The sequence below is a fragment of the Xenopus tropicalis genome, chromosome 9, assembly GCF_000004195.4.
Source record: "Xenopus tropicalis strain Nigerian chromosome 9, UCB_Xtro_10.0, whole genome shotgun sequence".
NCBI lineage: Eukaryota > Metazoa > Chordata > Amphibia > Anura > Pipidae > Xenopus > Xenopus tropicalis.
This window is the reverse complement of record NC_030685.2, coordinates 11,991,085-12,009,995: the sequence shown is the minus strand read 5'-3', so window position 1 is coordinate 12,009,995 and position 18,911 is coordinate 11,991,085. Positions and strand designations below refer to the sequence as shown.

Here is an 18,911-nt window from a genome sequence, read left to right as displayed (position 1 = left end):
CACATATGATTCCTCAAACTTTAGAAAAAAATGATCTGAATGAGCAGCTTTGACTCTGCCCAACAGTAGCTCTGCTTGTCCAATGTCTTCTCCTTTGAGAGTTAACAATGTAGAACAAGAGTCTGTACGGGAAATGAGACACAACGCGACAATGGGAACCAGATACCGATATCATTTGCATCTTTCATCCATCACTCCATGTTTCCATGATACGCTGTATTCTGATTAGAGTTAGTCGTTGTTCTACAGTCTGCTTTAAAGCACTCACCCTACTTTGATGGACATCTGAAAAGCAAAGAAGTAAAACATTTAACGTCCTGAAGATGTCACTCACTATGGAAGTGATAAAGATAACAATTATTATAGTGACTTGGCTATGTGGGTCCATCCTAAACTCATCTATTGTAGCTGTGTATCTCAGAGACTGGAAGAATGGAATGAGCCTTGGGGAGTGTGATCGGACCATTCTGAGCATGGGGTGCAACAACCTACTCCTGCAGGGCTGTCTGTCCGTCAGTGAATTCATTAATATTTTTCAACTGTACAGGTTGTTCTTCAAAGAGTTCACTGTGTTGGGTTGCATATTATTCTTATTTTTGAGTTATCTCTCCATGTGGCTCACTGCCTGCCTCTCCATTTGCTACTGTGTGAAGCTGGCCAATATCTCACATGGATTGTTTGTTAGATTAAAAAGGGGAATCTCTACTGCAAGTACTCTCTTCCTATTTGGATCAGTGGTGGCTTCATGCTTGATTAACGTCCCCCTAATTTGGACAATGGATACAGAATTCCTGGAGAATACCACAGCTGATAACGTCATCTACAAACTGGATATTAAATTCATGTCTTTCAACATTGTCTTTGGTTGCTGTGTGCCGATTCTTGTAACTTCTCTTTGTATTGGACTCAGTGTGATGTCCCTCCTAAGACATGTTCAGAGGATGAAGAACAACACTTCTCCGTCCTGGAATCCTCAGTTGAAGAGTCACGAGAGAGCTTGCAGGACAATGTCCTTGGTTTTGATTCTCAACTTGACGTTCTCTGTGACAATCATTACTTTGGCCATGGGTCTAATGAACCACAAGGATGTCCTCGTTAATGATATATTATACTGGTCTGTTGTTTTGACAAATCCCTCGGCGGCTGCCATCGTTCTGATCTTTGGAAACACCAAGCTGAAGACGGCCTTGTCAAAGATCTGTTGTTGAGTGCTTAAATGCAAAATGTGTGTAATCGTTAATAGATTTTCTAAAACCAGAAGTCACTTGTTGGCATATAATATCTAAAAAATGTGTTCTAATCTATAAGAGAGTGCAGATTCCTAATATTTAGACATCCGTGTGATTAATTTGTAGGAATAAATAAAAGTTATACTCTAACATGGTTTCATTATTTCCAAATTTGGAGGTGGCCGCCTCGATTGTTTTGACCTATTTCTCTTCTAGAATGATGCTGAGGGTATTTGTCCCTGGTTTTCATTTGTTATGTGTGTTTTTTAAATTATCTCCTTTTTTTGTTTAGCAGTTATTTGGTTGCTAAGGTCAAAATTACCTTAGCACCCAAACAGTGGTGTGAGTGATTGGAATATAAAGAGGAGAGACCTGAGCAGAAAGATAAGTAATACAAAGTAACAATAAAATTGAAGTCTCGCAGATCAATAGAAAAGTTAATCAATTGAAAAGTTCTACTCTCATGTACTAGAGCAGTCAAGGGGTTGCCATACTATTCTGCTTCATCCGTCTCTTTAAAATCTGTTTGGCACCATTGTTAAATACAGTAGATGGAAAGTTCAGTTGGCCACATAGGGGCCATGTATCTAGTGACAAAGCATATCAGGAGATGACATTTTTAAACCATGTCACATTAGTCCTTTGAAACCCACCGCCAATCAGAAGTTCTTTCCCAAATAACCAGATAGTATGGGAATCTTTGGTTTGTTAATCAGGATTTGAGTGACGTTCTTCTAAACAGGAACCCGAGGTCTGTTTAACCAACAACCCCCCTCCACTGAAGGCAAACGTGCCCAATATGTCTTAAATATCTCACATTAAATCCCATAGTTTCTATAAACAAATAAAGATTATGAAGAAACAAGAGTCTAGATGTATGTAAAATAAGACACAATAAGAAAAGGGACATCAGATACTTTGCATCTTTCTTCTATTTCTCCATGATATTCTTATTATAGTCATTGTTCTGCAAACTTCTCTAAAACCATTTAACTTCCTATAGATGTAATTCTCTATAAATGTGATCAATATAACGGTTTTTATAGTGACTTAGTTTCAACCCAGGTTAGTGCATTAAAGCAGTAAGTATTACTGTACTGACATTTTATAGATTCTGTGCAGTATATGACAGCCCAGACCCACCATAATGCCATCACTTTTGATTTTGTAAGGGTCTGCTGGGGTTTGATCCCAGGACCTCCTGGTTCTTGGCTTCTCTCCATAACCATTGAGCCAGGAGAGCAGCCGGTGAGAGGGGATTGCCTTGTATTCCCTTTCACCAGTGTCCTGGGCTTCTTAACATCACCCCAGCAGCCTTATTGGCTAGGTGGGGTCAGCCAATCAGGGCTGACTCTGCCCTATTTAAGCCCAGCCCTCCTCACATTCAGTGGCTGAACATTGGTTACACTAAGCACTGTGGCCTGACCCTAGCTTGTGGTTCCCGTTCTGGCTCCTTTGTCTTGTTTCTTCTCTTCTTTGCTCCTTAGCCTTGTTTCCTCGCTTCCTTGCCCCTTTGTCTTGTTCCTGTTCTTGCTCCTTGCTCCTCCCTCCTCACTCCTGATCTTTGCCTTGCCTTACCTGCTCTATCCTGTCTGGTCCTGCCCGCTCCGTCCTGTCCCATCTTCTCTACGCCCCCTATGTCCTGACCACGCCCCGTCCATCCTGTAACAGCCCCTGCCTGAAGGACTCACCTTACCTTCTCCTACTCATAATAGAATGATTCATAACAGATTTCTTCTTTAGTCGTATCGGGGTTGGGTCTGATGATTTCTTTTGGGCAAATTGAGAGAGCAAACCTGTATTTTTCTCCTTTCCAATAAGTCAAATTTCCCTTACTTTATCAACAAATGCTTTGATTACCATCTTCTAGAATCCACATTATTCCAACATACTTTTAGAGCTTTCTAGTAGGTTTCTATTTATGGTTTTTCCTAACGTTCCCAGTATGTTCAGTGTTTTTGATGTCTCCTATCTGAAATCTCTTTCACAAATCAAGAGTCAAAAGGGGGATGCCATTCCTCTGCACGACAGCATGATATCTGTCCTTGGTTTTGCTGTTTTTTATAAACTCATAAATAATAGGTGAAACAACTGCCCATCGATATATTTATACTAAGTACATCTGTTGTGATATCTAAAATGGTCGTGTTCATGTTAATACACCATCATCAACTATTTAAGAACCTCTGGCTCCTTTTCATACTCATGAACAGTCAATTATTTGACCAAAAAGAGAATACCCAAAGGATATTTAAACACTAACGACAATTAAAATGATGAAATGTATAAATCAAATTCCTAGCAATTGGGAAATGTAAAAAATGTAGATCTTTGAGCACAGGGACAACATGCTTCTAGTTTCTATTGGTGGGTTCATTACAGTATATATATCTTCTAAACCCTACCAAGGGAATCACTTGCACCACAATATAAACAAAGTCTTCAGAAATCTATTAACCCTTTCACTGCCAGCCAATTTGCCCTAAAAGCGAACATCTACTGCCAAGCAATTTTGAGACATTTTGCACTCATTACATTTGCTTAAGTTTTTTGACAAGAAAGCCTACATGAAATAAGGCAAATTATATATCGTTTTTTCCGGAGCGAATTGGACTTTAACACTGTAAAAAAAAAAATCAATTTTTCAAGAGATGTAACAAAAATTTTGAGTGAAATATGTAAAAAAATAAATAAATAAAGAAAAATATGTTTTTATTTTGTGTTTTTTTTTCAAGAAAAATTACATTTACTGACAAAAATTTTATTATTCGTAAAAGCCCCGATTCTGCTGAATCCACCAATACCAAATATGTATTGGTATCCCACTTTTCTTGCCCAGAAAACACCCCAATAATAAAACAACATTTTCTACAATTTTACATTGAAACAAAACCGATAAGCGCATCTCTAGGTTAACATGGTATATCTAATGATAGAAGTGAAAGACCTCCATAAGTTACGTATTTTTAGAAACTACACACCTCTAGGTATTTGGGTCTGGGGTAGTTTTTTGCTCTAAATGCAGTTGGCGTCATAAAGATCACTACGAAATTCAACAATACTTTTTTGGATTTTTTTTATTTTATGAAATGCCATCAAAGTCACAAGACAAAAGTGAATTTGAGAAAAAAATCTCTAATAAAAATTTTCAAATGAAGTTAAATATGAAAGAACAAGTTCTCACAAGTAAAACAATACCCCACATGCAAGTGTGCACCTAAAGATGGGGCCACCAAACACCCCAAAACAGGGGCAATACATATAGCAATTTCAGCTGGAAAGTTTGGGGCTACTCTCTAAGTGCACTCCTTGCAGTTTTTTAGTCAAAACACCCCCTACCTGTAAAATAGCCCCCACAAACCATATATTTCTTGAAAGTGCACACCTGCAGCTATTCAATGGTGCCATGCTTGTTCCCCTACATGAAAAACTGTGGACGCAGTTCTTCGTAGAAGTTCGCAGTTTGGCCTGAAATGAAGAAAAAAAAAGATCCTAAGTTAAATTTCTCCCCAAAATTGCCATGACAACTACAAAAAACCTGCTCAATATCAATCTGCAAATTCTCCCGAACAAAAAGATACCCCACATGCAAGTGTGCACCTAAAGACAGGGCCACCAAACACCCCAAAGCAGGGGCAATACATACGAGCAATTTCAGCTGGAAAGTTTGGGGCTACTCTCTAAGTGCACTCCTTACAGTTTTTTAGTCAAAACACCCCCTACCTGTAAAATAGCCCCCACAAACCATATATTTCTTGAAAGTGCACACCTGCAGCTATTCAACGGTGCCATGCTTGTTCCCCTACATGAAAAACTGTGGACGCAGTTCTTCGTAGAAGTTCGCAGTTTGGCCTGAAATGAAGAAAAAAAAAGATCCAAAGTTAAATTTCTCCCCAAAATTGCCATGACAACTACAAAAAACCTGCTCAATATCAATCTGCAAATTCTCCTGAACAAAACGATACCCCACATGCAAGTGTGCACCTAAAGACGGGGCCACCAAACACCCCAAAACAGGGGCAATACAAACGAGCAATTTCAGCTGGAAAGTTTGGGGCTACTCTCTAAGTGCACTCCTTGCAGTTTTTTAGTCAAAACACCCCCTACCTGTAAAATAGCCCCCACAAACCATATATTTCTTGAAAGTGCACACCTGCAGCTATTCAACAGTGCCATGCTTGTTCCCCTACATGAAAAACTGTGGACGCAGTTCTTCGTAGAAGTTCGCAGTTTGGCCTGAAATGAAGAAAAAAAAAGATCCAAAGTTAAATTTCTCCCCAAAATTGCCATGACAACTACAAAAAACCTGCTCAATATCAATCTGCAAATTCTCCCGAACAAAACGATACCCCACATGCAAGTGTGCACCTAAAGACGGGGCCACCAAACACCCCAAAACAGGGGCAATACATACGAGCAATTTCAGCTGGAAAGTTTGGGGCTACTCTCTAAGTGCACTCCTTGCAGTTTTTTAGTCAAAACACCCCCTACCTGTAAAATAGCCCCCACAAACCATATATTTCTTGAAAGTGCACACCTGCAGCTATTCAACGGTGCCATGCTTGTTCCCCTACATGAAAAACTGTGGACGCAGTTCTTCGTAGAAGTTTGCAGTTTGGCCTGAAATGAAGAAAAAAAAAGATCCAAAGTTAAATTTCTCCCCAAAATTGCCATGACAACTACAAAAAACCTGCTCAATATCAATCTGCAAATTCTCCCGAACAAAACGATACCCCACATGCAAGTGTGCACCTAAAGACGGGGCCACCAAACACCCCAAAACAGGGGCAATACATACGAGCAATTTCAGCTGGAAAGTTTGGGGCTACTCTCTAAGTGCACTCCTTGCAGTTTTTTAGTCAAAACACCCCCTACCTGTAAAATAGCCCCCACAAACCATATATTTCTTGAAAGTGCACACCTGCAGCTATTCAACGGTGCCATGCTTGTTCCCCTACATGAAAAACTGTGGACGCAGTTCTTCGTAGAAGTTCGCAGTTTGGCCTGAAATGAAGAAAAAAAAAGATCCAAAGTTAAATTTCTCCCCAAAATTGCCATGACAACTACAAAAAACCTGCTCAATATCAATCTGCAAATTCTCCCGAACAAAACGATACCCCACATGCAAGTGTGCACCTAAAGACGGGGCCACCAAACACCCCAAAACAGGGGCAATACATACGAGCAATTTCAGCTGGAAAGTTTGGGGCTACTCTCTAAGTGCACTCCTTGCAGTTTTTTAGTCAAAACACCCCCTACCTGTAAAATAGCCCCCACAAACCATATATTTCTTGAAAGTGCACACCTGCAGCTATTCAACGGTGCCATGCTTGTTCCCCTACATGAAAAACTGTGGACGCAGTTCTTCGTAGAAGTTTGCAGTTTGGCCTGAAATGAAGAAAAAAAAAGATCCAAAGTTAAATTTCTCCCCAAAATTGCCATGACAACTACAAAAAACCTGCTCAATATCAATCTGCAAATTCTCCCGAACAAAACGATACCCCACATGCAAGTGTGCACCTAAAGACGGGGCCACCAAACACCCCAAAACAGGGGCAATACATACGAGCAATTTCAGCTGGAAAGTTTGGGGCTACTCTCTAAGTGCACTCCTTGCAGTTTTTTAGTCAAAACACCCCCTACCTGTAAAATAGCCCCCACAAACCATATATTTCTTGAAAGTGCACACCTGCAGCTATTCAACGGTGCCATGCTTGTTCCCCTACATGAAAAACTGTGGACGCAGTTCTTCGTAGAAGTTCGCGGTTTGGCCTGAAATGAAGAAAAAAAAAGATCCAAAGTTAAATTTCTCCCCAAAATTGCCATGACAACTACAAAAAACCTGCTCAATATCAATCTGCAAATTCTCCCGAACAAAACGATACCCCACATGCAAGTGTGCACCTAAAGACGGGGCCACCAAACACCCCAAAACAGGGGCAATACATACGAGCAATTTCAGCTGGAAAGTTTGGGGCTACTCTCTAAGTGCACTCCTTGCAGTTTTTTAGTCAAAACACCCCCTACCTGTGAAATAGCCCCCACAAACCATATATTTCTTGAAAGTGCACACCTGTAGATATTCAGTGGTACCATCCTTGTTCCCCTACATGGAAAACTGTGGACGCAGTTATTTGTAGAAATCTGCGGTTTGAAATGAAGAAAAAAAAAGATCCAAAGTCAAAATTCTCCCTAAAATTGCCGTGACAACTACAAAAAACCTTCTCAATATCAATCTTCAGCTTCTTCTGAATCAAACGATACCCCACATATGTGAGTATCAAAAGACACACCCACCAAACACCCTAAAACTAGGGCAATAGCTAAATCTGGTGGCTATGCTATAAGTGCATATCTGCTAGATTTTGAGTCTTAACACCAGGGCCGCTGGCCAAATGGGTGAAATTTACTTTGGTGCCCCCTCCCCCAAATATTACCGAGGAATAAAAAAAAAAAAAAAAACACCTACTATAGGGGCCAAAATAGAACCAATTGCCCCCATAAACAGTACCCCCCATAGACAGTAGCACCCACACAAAGTGCCCCCAATTGCCTCATACACAGTACCCCCCATAGACAGTAGACCCCACACACAGTGCCCCCATAGAAAGTACCCCCAATTGCCCCCATAAACAGTACCCTCCATAGACAGTAGCCCCCACACAAAGTGCCCCCAATTGCCTCATACACAGTACCCCCCATAGACAGTAGCCCCCATACACAGTTCCCCCAATTGCCCCCATAGAAAGTACCCCCAATTTCCCCCATAGAAAGTACCCCCAATTGCCCCCATAAACAGTGCCCCCCATAGACAGTAGCCCCCACACAAAGTGCCCCAATTGCCTCATACACAGTACCCCCCATAGACAGTAGCCCCCACACACAGTGCCCCCATACAAAGTACCTCCAATTGCCCCCATAAACAGTGCCCCCAAAAACAGTACCCCCAATTGCCTCATACACAGTACCCCCCATAGACAGTAGCCAGCCCGCACAGTGCCCCCACAGAAAGTACCCCCAACAGACCAGTGATCGTCGGTGCCTCCTTCTCTCTTATGCCGCGGCAACAGGCACTTCTATAAGGTTGCGCCTCGTCGCTGATGTGTGACGTCATACGCACGGGCGCAACCTTATAAAAGGGCCTGTTGCCGCAGCATAAGAGAGAAGGAGCCGCTGGCGCTGACTGGCTGACTGGCGCTGGCGAAGACTTGGTATGTTGTTGCGCAGAGTGCGCACTCTGCGTAGGGAGCGGCGGTACTGTCTGGGTGCCCCCCTGGGAGTTGGTGCCCTACGCAGAGTGCGTACTCTGCATATAGGGAGCGGCGGTACTGCTTAACACCCCCCCTTACCTGGAAAATACCCCCAAATTCCTTGATAGTGCTTACCTGCAGCTATTCAGGAAAACCATCCTTGCTTCCCTACATATAGAATTGTGGACACAGTTCTCCGATGAACTTTGCAGTTTAGCCTAAAATAAAGGATAAAAAAAGATCCAAAGTTAGATTTCTCCTTGAAATTGCAATAATGACTAAAACACCCTGCCCAATTTAGCCCCAAATAAATTCTACTTACGTTTATCTATTTAGTTGAGCATCTTTCGGCCCTTTCGTTTCATGTGTACTTCACTGAATTGTGAGCATTTGAGATGCTAACAATAAAGCTTGCATTAGCTAAAGAGGTGATGTCAAGTCTGATCACGCTTGCGGTTCATGTAAGCCAGACATCCTCAAACTATGGCCCTTGGGCTTGATACGGCTCCCTAAGATAATTTACCTGTTCCCCAATATGATGCGAGGCGGAGAGCAGATGGACGCAGCGGAGAGCGGAAAGACCCAGCGGAGAGCGGAAGGACACAGCACTTAAAAAATTTGACGACCCCTGATGTAAGCATTTAGCTTTTTGCTAAATTGTGGTGCTAGGTGACTAAGAAGAAAATATAGGCTTCCCAAAATTAAAGATATCCTCAGTAAGTTGTCAGTTATGCCTTCAGCTCAGTACTAAAATCCATAATAAAGAGAAAGACTACAATTAGCATTGAATTAGTTGATTAGTAGATAATAGTTGATTAGTATTGAAATGCAAACTGTCCCCATCTATCAGCAAACCATAACTACTTTCACAACTGCAAAAAAAAACCCCTAAACATGCAAAAATCACTTTACAAAAAAGCTGGAGCCCATAATAAAAACAAGATTTCAGAGAGACCCAATAAACTAGTAAAATCTGAAATATTGTCCAAAAAAACAGATAGCAAGGGCAGCTTATGAGGTGTTAGTAAAAACTTTGTGGCATCAGCAGGGGAGATGAAATCATCAGCAGGCAAGATGAATCATCATAATCATCACGCACCACAACTTTGTAGGCGCCCTGTGCGTTACCTAACACCTCAATTGGCTATACCCCCAGTGCCATCCATAATAAGGAATATATTAGGGTACTGAAAATTGCAAAAAAACCACAACTGCCCTGAATACATAAATCAAAGTATACTATATAAATTTTGCACAAAATGGGATACCAATGCTTACTATAAATCCAATCCAAACCAATACACAATTTATAAACCTTTCAGTAGTGCAGCCGTGTATGGTATATTTCAAAACATGGTTTGAAACATAACCCGGGGTTGCGAGGGCACTTTGGGCAATAGTACCGTGTATCTCGTCTTATACCATTTTTGCGGCACACTTTGCAGGCTTTCTGGGCTCTCTGTTTGCCAGGTGTGGGTGGAAGCGTATCTATAAAATGCTTCCCAATCAATCGGGCCACATTGTCACTAGGGGGCATCTCAGGCACTGTCTCCTCTACACCACCAAACAACAGGGCAGGGAGTATCTGCAGCTGGTATTTATAATAGGACAATTTGGGACCTGGTACTGCTGCCTTATACACAATATATGAATTTCGGAGGGCCATTTGAATCAAATATATACCAACTTTCTTGTACCAGGCCCTTGTTTTCCGGGTGGCGTTGTAATAATGATGGAGTTGGTCAGTTCTATCAACACCACCCATGTACTTACTGTACTCCTTGCTACAGAGAGGCTTATTTTTGGGGGCCTACCAACTCTCTGTTCTGTAATTACTGACTCATCGTGGATTGTGGTCAGCATGAAAACATTTTTTTTGTCAAAAAATTTGATGGCAAGGAGCTCATTATTTCTAAGGGCATAAGTCTCTCCACGATTCAATTTTTTATCAAGCAAAGGCCTGGGCAATCCTTTTCGGTTACGATTTATGGTGCCACAGGCTGGGGTATCTAAACTATATAGGGCAGTGAACAAGTGGATACTAGAATAAAAGTTATCCACATATAAGTGGAAACCTCGGCCCAGAAGTGGAGAAATGAGCTCCCATACAATCTTTCCACTGACAGTCAAGTCAGGGGGACAACCAGGGGGATCTAATTTGGAGTCCTTGCCTTCATAAATCAGGAAATAGCTAGTGTACCCCGAGCTGCTGTCGCAAAGTTTATAAAATTTGATCCCATAGCGGGCACGCTTGCTTGGGATGTATTGACGGAATTTTAGGCGCCCTTTGAAGAGGAGAAGGGACTCATCAATACAAATATTTTTTGAGGGAGTGTATACTGCTGCGAAGCGCTCAGACAGGCTGTCTATAAGGGGCCTTAATTTATGCAGCCTGTCATGGCCGGGCTGATCAGGGGGTACAGCTGTAGCATTACTATTGAAATGCAGAAACCGGAGCAGTAGCTGATACCGGTTTCTAGGCATTGTGGCAGAAAAGACAGGGATAGACAACACTGTAGTGGTATCCCAGTAGGACTCCAAAGAATTGGCTTTTATGAGACCCATAGCTAAAGTAAGTCCCACAAACCTCTTCATTTCGTTAACATCGGTGGGATGCCATGCATGAGCTCGAGCATACCTAGGCAGGGGATTTTGGGTAAGATACTGCTCGGCATATACATTGGTATAGAGGACCATATCCTGTAGGATGGCCTCAGTCATAAATAATTGGAAAAAATTTATGGGCTCAAAATTACTGGTGTCCACCTTGACGCCAGGGACTGCAGTAAATGGGGGGATCTCAGGGGGAAAATTACAAGGAGGCCTCCACGCAGGCTCTCCTCCAGCTGCAGCATCAGCCCTATCGCCCGCTTCCTGATTTTCCAAATCATCAACATCCTCATCTACCTCCATAGGCTCCTCAAGAGCACTAACAGTGCTGCTGCTACACCATGACTCCTCAGTAGAAGAGTCACTCTCTGATGCAGGGGGCACATACTCAGAATCGGAGTCACTAAACTCCTCTGAGCTAGAGGCCATGCACAGTGCAGCAGCCTCTTCAGCAGAAAAAAACCTTCTTGCCATGTTGCTAACAAAATATGTACCGGCTAATCTAAAACTCAATCAGTGACAAAGAACTAACAATCAAGCAAAAGGATTACTTGTAAAACCACTGCAACAGGCAAGGCAGAGACTGGAGAAAAAAAACCCAACTGATAATAAACAAACCAGACCAAGAAAAAAAACTGCTAATAAGCTCAACCCCCTGAACTCTCCCAACTCCCTGGAACTTTCTGGAACAAAAACCCTATCAGACTAGCCAAAGAACTAGAGGTCAAGTTAGAGGCAGTTATAACAACAATGCAAAATAAAGATAAAATAAAACCACTGAAAATCAAGAGCAATGAACAGCAATATAAAACTGAAAATCCAAAGTACAAAGAAGAACAAGTTACAACTAGTAATTAGAGCAAAATCAAGCAATGAACAGTAATTAGAAACAAGCAAAACTCAAAATTCAAAATAAAATCACTGAAAATCAATTGAACTAGTAATGAAAAGCAATATAAAACTAGAAGTACAAGCAAGAACTAGTCAGAAGTAAAACTAGTCAGAAGTCAAAGCAAAACTCAAACAACAATGAGATGGTGGTAACAAGCAAAATATATAATAAAGCAATAAAATGGGATACTTGTAAAACTACTGCAACAGGCAAGGCAGAGACTGGAGAAAAAAACCCAACTGATAATATAAACAAATCAGACCAAGAAAAAAAAAATGCTATAAGCTCAACCCCCTGAACTCTTCAACTCCCTGAACTCTCTGGAACTTTCTGGAACAAAAACCCTATCAGACTAGCCAAAGCACTTACAATCAAATAAAATGCAATTAGTAGTAACTAGTGGTCAAAATATCACAAATCAATAACAAGAGAACCAGTAATAATTAGGAATAAAAAACTATAAATTCAAAGCACAAGCAAAAACAAGTTAGAACCAGTTATAAAAAGCAATGCAAACCTCAAGATTCAATACAATAACTGAAAATCAAAACAACCAGCAATGAATAGTAATATAAAACTGAAAATGCAAAGTACAACCAAAAACAAGTAATAAGAGCAAAGCAAAACTCAAACAATAAAATCACTAATAATCAGAAATGATGGTAACAAGCAAAAGTATATAACAAAAGAGCAACGCAGAAAAGAATAATCAATAAAATCACAATAAAAGGCAATGAACAAATAACAGTGAACAAATAAATGAAATAACAAACAGTGAATAAAAGGGCACAACACCAAATAAACAGGTTTTTTGGACAAAAACAATGACACAAAGACACAAAAACAAACGTAAAGCAAAATATTTTTTTTTTTTTTTTTTTTTATAGATGTGTGTAAGTGTAAGTGTATGTGTGTAAGTGTATGTGTATAAGTGTATGTGTGTAAGTGTAGTGAGTGCAAATGTAAGTTAGTAAGTGTAGTTAGTGTAAATCTGCAAAAAAAAAGTAATGTAAAGTACTAAAATGTAAAAATGTGTAGTAAGTGTGTAGTAAGTGTGTAGTAAGTGAGTAGTAAGTGTGTAATGTAAAAGCAAAGGGACTACCCGAGGGCAGGCACAGCAAATCTCACAGCCAAGGACCGCAGGAGAACAGCAGCACACAGCAGGAGGGCTCCAGCAACATCCAGGACCAGCAGAGAGGCAGAGGGCGGCGCTGGGGGGCTGAGTTTAAATACCCCAGCAGCAGGCACATGTCTATGACGTAGCCGCTGCTCTGGGGTCCTTCTTGGGGTCATCTGACGCAACAGCGTCACTTCCAGCCCCCAGCGCTCGTTGCCTAGGGGATCCTGCAGCGATCGGCGGCTTTTGAAAGAGGAAGAAGCCGCCGATCAGTATCCACATGGCCAGAAGCAGGAAGACGTACAAGGTACGTCGCTGGCACTCAGTGCATTGCCTTGCCAACACGTACGCCGTACGGTGTTGGCAGGCAAAGGGTTAAATATCCCACATTAAATTCCTTTAGAAACCATAACTGTACACAACTAGAGAAGCTTTGACTTGGTCCAACATAGTAGCTCAGCTGTCAAGTAACACGGACCTTAGCACGGCATGTTCATAACATATCTAATTAATTTATCATTTTTCCCTGCATATATGATACATATCACACCACAGCCTCTCTCCTACAACTGCACCCACAAAAGCAGAAATGTTTAACTCGTCTGTTGTCCATAAGAGAATCTGTGGAACTTGTAAAGGTCTTGTCCTGTAGGAGTTAAATCCAAAGAACATTAGACTAGGTGTATGGAAAATGAGACACAACATGACAAGGGACACCAGATACTAACAGAATTTCCATATTTAATCCATTGCTCCATATTTCCATGATATTCTAATCAGAGTTAATCGTTACTCTATTAACTTGTAAATCTCATTCCACTTTGATGAAAATCTGAAAAGGAGAGAAGAAAAACATTTCCCTTCCAGAAGATGTTGTTCTTTATAAATGTGATCAAGATAACATATCTTATAGTAACTTGGCTATGTGGGTCCATCTTAAACTCATCTATTGTAGCTGTGTATCTCAGAGAGTGGAAGAATGGAATGAGCCTTGGTGAGTGTGATCGGACCATTCTGACCATGGGGTGCAACAACCTATTCCTACAGTGCTTTTTAACCATGAATGAAGTCATTACTATTTTTGAACTGTACGGGTTGTTTCTTAAAGAGTTCACTCTAGTTGGTTGTATATTGTACTTCTTTTTGTGCTACGTCTCTATGTGGCTCACTGCCTGGCTTTCCATTTGCTACTACGTGAAACTAGTCAACTTTTCACATCGATTGTTAATTAGGTTTAAAAGAACAATCCCCTCTGCAAGTGCTCCTTTCCTCTTCGGATCAGTGGTGGGTTCATGCTTGATTAATGTTCCCTTCATTTGGACAATGGATACGGAATTTCTGCAAAATACCACCGTATCGGCTGAAAACTTTCTCTTCAAAATGGATCTTAGATTCATGTCTTTCAACGTTGTTATTGGTTCCTGTGTGCCTGTCCTTGTCACCTCTGTTTGTATGGGATTTAGTGTGATGTCCCTTCTGAGACATGTCCAGAGGATGAAGAACAACACTTCTCAGTCCTGGAATCCTCAGTTGCAGAGCCATGTCCGAGCTTGCAGAACAATGTCCCTCCTGATGATTATGAACTTGATTTTCTTTTTGGCAGTTATTACTGTGGCCATGGGTCTTACAAAATTCAATGACATCATTGCTAGACGTATAATATACTGGTTAGTTGTTATGGCAAGTCCCTCAGCCGAAGCCATCATTCTGATCCTTGGAAATACCAAGCTAAAAATGGCCTTGCCAAAGATCTGTTTTTGAGGGATTAGCTTATTTGTTTGCAAAATCTGATGTTGTGTGTAATCATTATTAGATTGTATAGAACATAATGATATTATACATTCATATATCTATAGAAATATCTAGAAATGTATGCATACATTTGTAGGCATAAATAAAATTCATTCTCTAGTCATAGCAGTGGCAGTCTTGGTTATCAAACTCCTAGGTAGAGGCTGGAAGGAATACTAAACTTTAAGCTCTCAGTCAAGTTGCCGCAGGGACTGGTCCGATTGCCATCTTGGAGTCAGGAAGGAATTGGGCAAATTAGAAAGGCTTCAGATGGGGTTTTTGCCTTCCTCTGGATCAACTGGCAGTTAGGCAGGTTATATATAGGCATTATGGTTGAACGTGATGGACGTACGTCTTTTTCAACCTAACTTACTAAGTTACTAATCCACAGCAGCCATCAATAGTTAGAATTTCCTGGTCTAATTTTTAATTTAGTTTCTATCCTATGTCTATTACTACATTAACCCAATACAAGGACACAATAACATACAAGTTCAGATTTGACCTATTTTCTACAGTATTATTGTTATAGGTTGATTGAATGGAAAATGTACACAATAAATTAGGTTTATTCATAGTATTTTCCTAATAAGGGTTGTTCATAGCATTTTCCTTAGTGAGGGCTTATGAAAGTATCAGGTACTGTCCATCAAACAACACCTGCCCTGCCACCTGCACTGCATATTTGTCTTTATCCATTAGATGGAGGTGCAATGTCTTTTACTGTGCATTAGGTACCATCCATAACGAAATAAAGAATTTGCAATAAATTTGGCCAGTAAATACATAGGGGCCGATTCATTAAAACACGAGTTCGAATCCCGAATGGGAGAAATTCGGATTGGATACGATAATTTCTGAAGATTGCAAATATCACGGAAATGCTTCCGAAAAAATCGTATTAGTCACGATAATATCGTATTGGCGATCCGAAAGTCACAAAAGTTTTGTACGCAAGCGTATGAAAAAGTCGCTAGGGCATCGGAAAAAGTCGTGCAAGCGTCGAAAAATGAGGCGAAAATACGCTCCGAGCGTTCGTGTCTTAATAACTCTGCCCCATAGAGTGCACAACTTTTTCCGATCCCCGAGCGACTTTTTCATACGCTTGCGTACGAAAATTTTGTGACTTTCGGATTGCCAATACAATATTATCATGACTAAAACGATTTTTTCGGAACCATTTCCGTGATATTCAGAAATTATCGTATCCAATCCGAATTTCTCCCATTCGGGATTCGAACTCGTGTCTTAATAAATCTGCCCCATAGAGTGCAACCTCGTGTATAGGGGGGTTGAGGGTCACATGTTGCATGACCCCACCTTACAAACTTTGTTTGAAACCTTTGGTCAGACAGTCTGGACTCTGGATTTGAGTAACATTCTTCTAGGCAAAAACCAGAGGCTGATAAAAAATGTGACTCTCATCCTAACTGCTTAGTGGTTGACTAGAGCTGACTTTCTGTTACACCACCCTGGATAAACAGTGGGGCCACACAGAACAGCAACTGTAACCAAAAAGAGTTGGGTGCAGCAGGTATAGCAGATCTTTCACGTGGTCATGCCCCTTTTCAAACCAATTTGTGTGATTAACCTGCAACCCCTCTTCGACTTGTGGCCAAGTGTCTGGGTGCTGGTCACCTAATATGTCTTATCTAATTACCTGAGGCAACAGATTTTGAATAGTACCTATTTTTCTGCTATGTGTTGTCCAAGGAAGGGGTGGGTGAGTATGAGTGGGTCTTAGAAGCACGATGGCCAACTTGATTTGCCAAAATAATGAGACATATAGGTCTGTAAAGAGAAAGACTTCTTTTTATAAGGCAATGATGAAGTTGTGTAACACTTGGCTGATCTAGAGGAGTAATGTGAGATGGCCTGTTCCCTGAGTAGTTTAAAAGGCAAACACCATCCAATGTTCTGGAGGTTCCAGAAAGTGCCGCCTAATATACAGTAATGTACAGTACAGTCACATAAGCAATGTGTATTAGGAATAAGAGTATTCATATCAAGTCATGCAAGTCTCTTGTTTACAAAAAACTAGACAAAATAGAAAGCTGATCTACCTGTATGAAAAGGTAAAAATACAGAAGGTCCTGATGTTTCAAATTTGGAAAATAGGTTGCCATTTGCCGATTTCATAGATATTTCCACCATACCATCATGTTTCATGTCTCCTGACAGTTTTGTCTACTTTCTTCATTTCAATGAAAATATCCCACCATCTTGTTCTCCATCTCAAACCCAATAACATACTTAAGGGAAATTCAAAAAGTCAACATTAGACAAAATGCATTTTACCTGTTCACAGCTGTCCATACGTTTGTTGAAAATGCTGAAATGGGTTTTGAGAACCATTGTACTCCTTTGAGAAAATGTTCATGACTACATTGACGGATACAGGTAGTGTGTGTAGAAAATGTATTAAACATTACAATGGCAACATAAGAAGTATATGGACGTAATTGGAAGTCACAGGTTTTTATTGGGCATGTGCCGGCTAATACAGTTTAGGACCCTATTTTTATTTTAAATAAACCCCTAATAACTATTGGCTATGGCTTCTGACATTATCTTGTTCCTTTTAATAACCCAATATCAACTGAAGAACCTCTGGAAAACAAGACTTAGCACAACAAGGGAAACCAGATACTCAAAGCATTTGCATAGTTCATCTATCGCTCCATATTTCCATGATATTCTCTAACTCCTCTTGTAAATATCATTCCATATCCATCCCAGCATCTGAAAAGCTGAGAAGAAAAACAATTGACCTTCTGAAGATGTTGTTCTCCATCAAAGTGATCAAGATGACAATTGTTGTAGTAACTTGGCTATGTGGGTCCATCTTAAACTCATCTATTGTAGCTGTGTATCTCAGAGAGTGGAAGAACGGAATGAGCCTTGGGGAGTGTGATCGGACCATTCTGACCATTGGGTGCAACAATTTTTTCCTGCAGTGCTTTTTAACCTCCTATGAAATAATGGCTATTTTTGAGCTCTATGGGTCGTTTCTAAAAGAATTCAAAGTGGCAGGTTTGATATTCTTCTTCTTTTTTAATTATATCACCATGTGGCTCACTGCCTGCCTCTCCATCTGCTACTGCGTAAAACTGGTCAGTTTTTCACATGAACTACTGATAAGATTGAAAAGGGGAATGTCCTCTGCAATCACTCTCTTCCTGCTTGGATCAGTGGTGCTTTCAGGCTTGATTAACGTTCCGTTCATTTGGACAATGGATACGGAATTTCTGGGAAATACGACCTTAACAGCTGACAACGTTATCTACAAACCGGATCTCAAATTCCTGTGTTTCAACATTGTCATCGGTTCCTGTGTGCCGATTCTTGTAACATCTCTTTGTATTGGACTCAGTGTGATGTCTCTTCGTAGACATGTCCAGCGGATGAAGAACAACACTTCTCAGTCCTGGACTCCGCAGTTGAAGAGTCACGTGAGAGCTTGCAGGACAATGTCTTTACTTTTGATTCTAAACCTGATTTTCTTCATGACATTTATTACCGTGGCCTTGGGTCTAACACAGTTCAAAGGTATACTTATTGGAGACATTTTGTACTGGTCTATGATTATGTCAGGTCCTTCGATTGAAGCCGCCCTTCTAATCCTTGGAACTACCAAGCTTAAAACAGCTTTTTCAAAGATTTGCTTTTGAGCATCTAACTGACTCAACTCAAATCATGCATTCCGCATAACAGGTCTTGTTGACTTGGTTCCGGTTCTGGGCAAAGGAGGTATGAGGCCAAGGCAAACCACAATTGCATGACTTTCCCCTGTCCCCGCCTATGGTGATGAGATGACAATAAGATTTAATTAACTTTATACTAGTTCCCTATGTAACACTGCTAAATATTCTCTGGAGAAACCGTAACAATGGAAATAATTTCAAACTCGCTTCAACAAGTATTGTCTAATGTCTTCTGCTCATTCCATACTCTATGCACCTTTTAATTTGACTTTCATATACCACCAACAGAAATCCTATCTCTTTGAGCTCTAGCACTAT

General features: G+C 40.7%; 3 protein-coding genes across 3 annotated transcripts; all 3 read left to right on the top strand.

Moving 5' to 3' along the window:
• Window positions 1–323: 323 nt before the first annotated feature.
• Window positions 324–1,208, top strand: t2r19 (bitter taste receptor 19). Its single transcript, NM_001172007.1, is given in 1 exon segment — window positions 324–1,208. A coding segment is annotated over 1 exon segment (885 nt).
• A 12,760-nt stretch (window positions 1,209–13,968) lies between these two features.
• Window positions 13,969–14,859, top strand: t2r22 (bitter taste receptor 22). Its single transcript, NM_001172010.1, is given in 1 exon segment — window positions 13,969–14,859. A coding segment is annotated over 1 exon segment (891 nt).
• A 2,810-nt stretch (window positions 14,860–17,669) lies between these two features.
• Window positions 17,670–18,560, top strand: t2r17 (bitter taste receptor 17). Its single transcript, NM_001172006.1, is given in 1 exon segment — window positions 17,670–18,560. A coding segment is annotated over 1 exon segment (891 nt).
• Window positions 18,561–18,911: the final 351 nt, after the last annotated feature.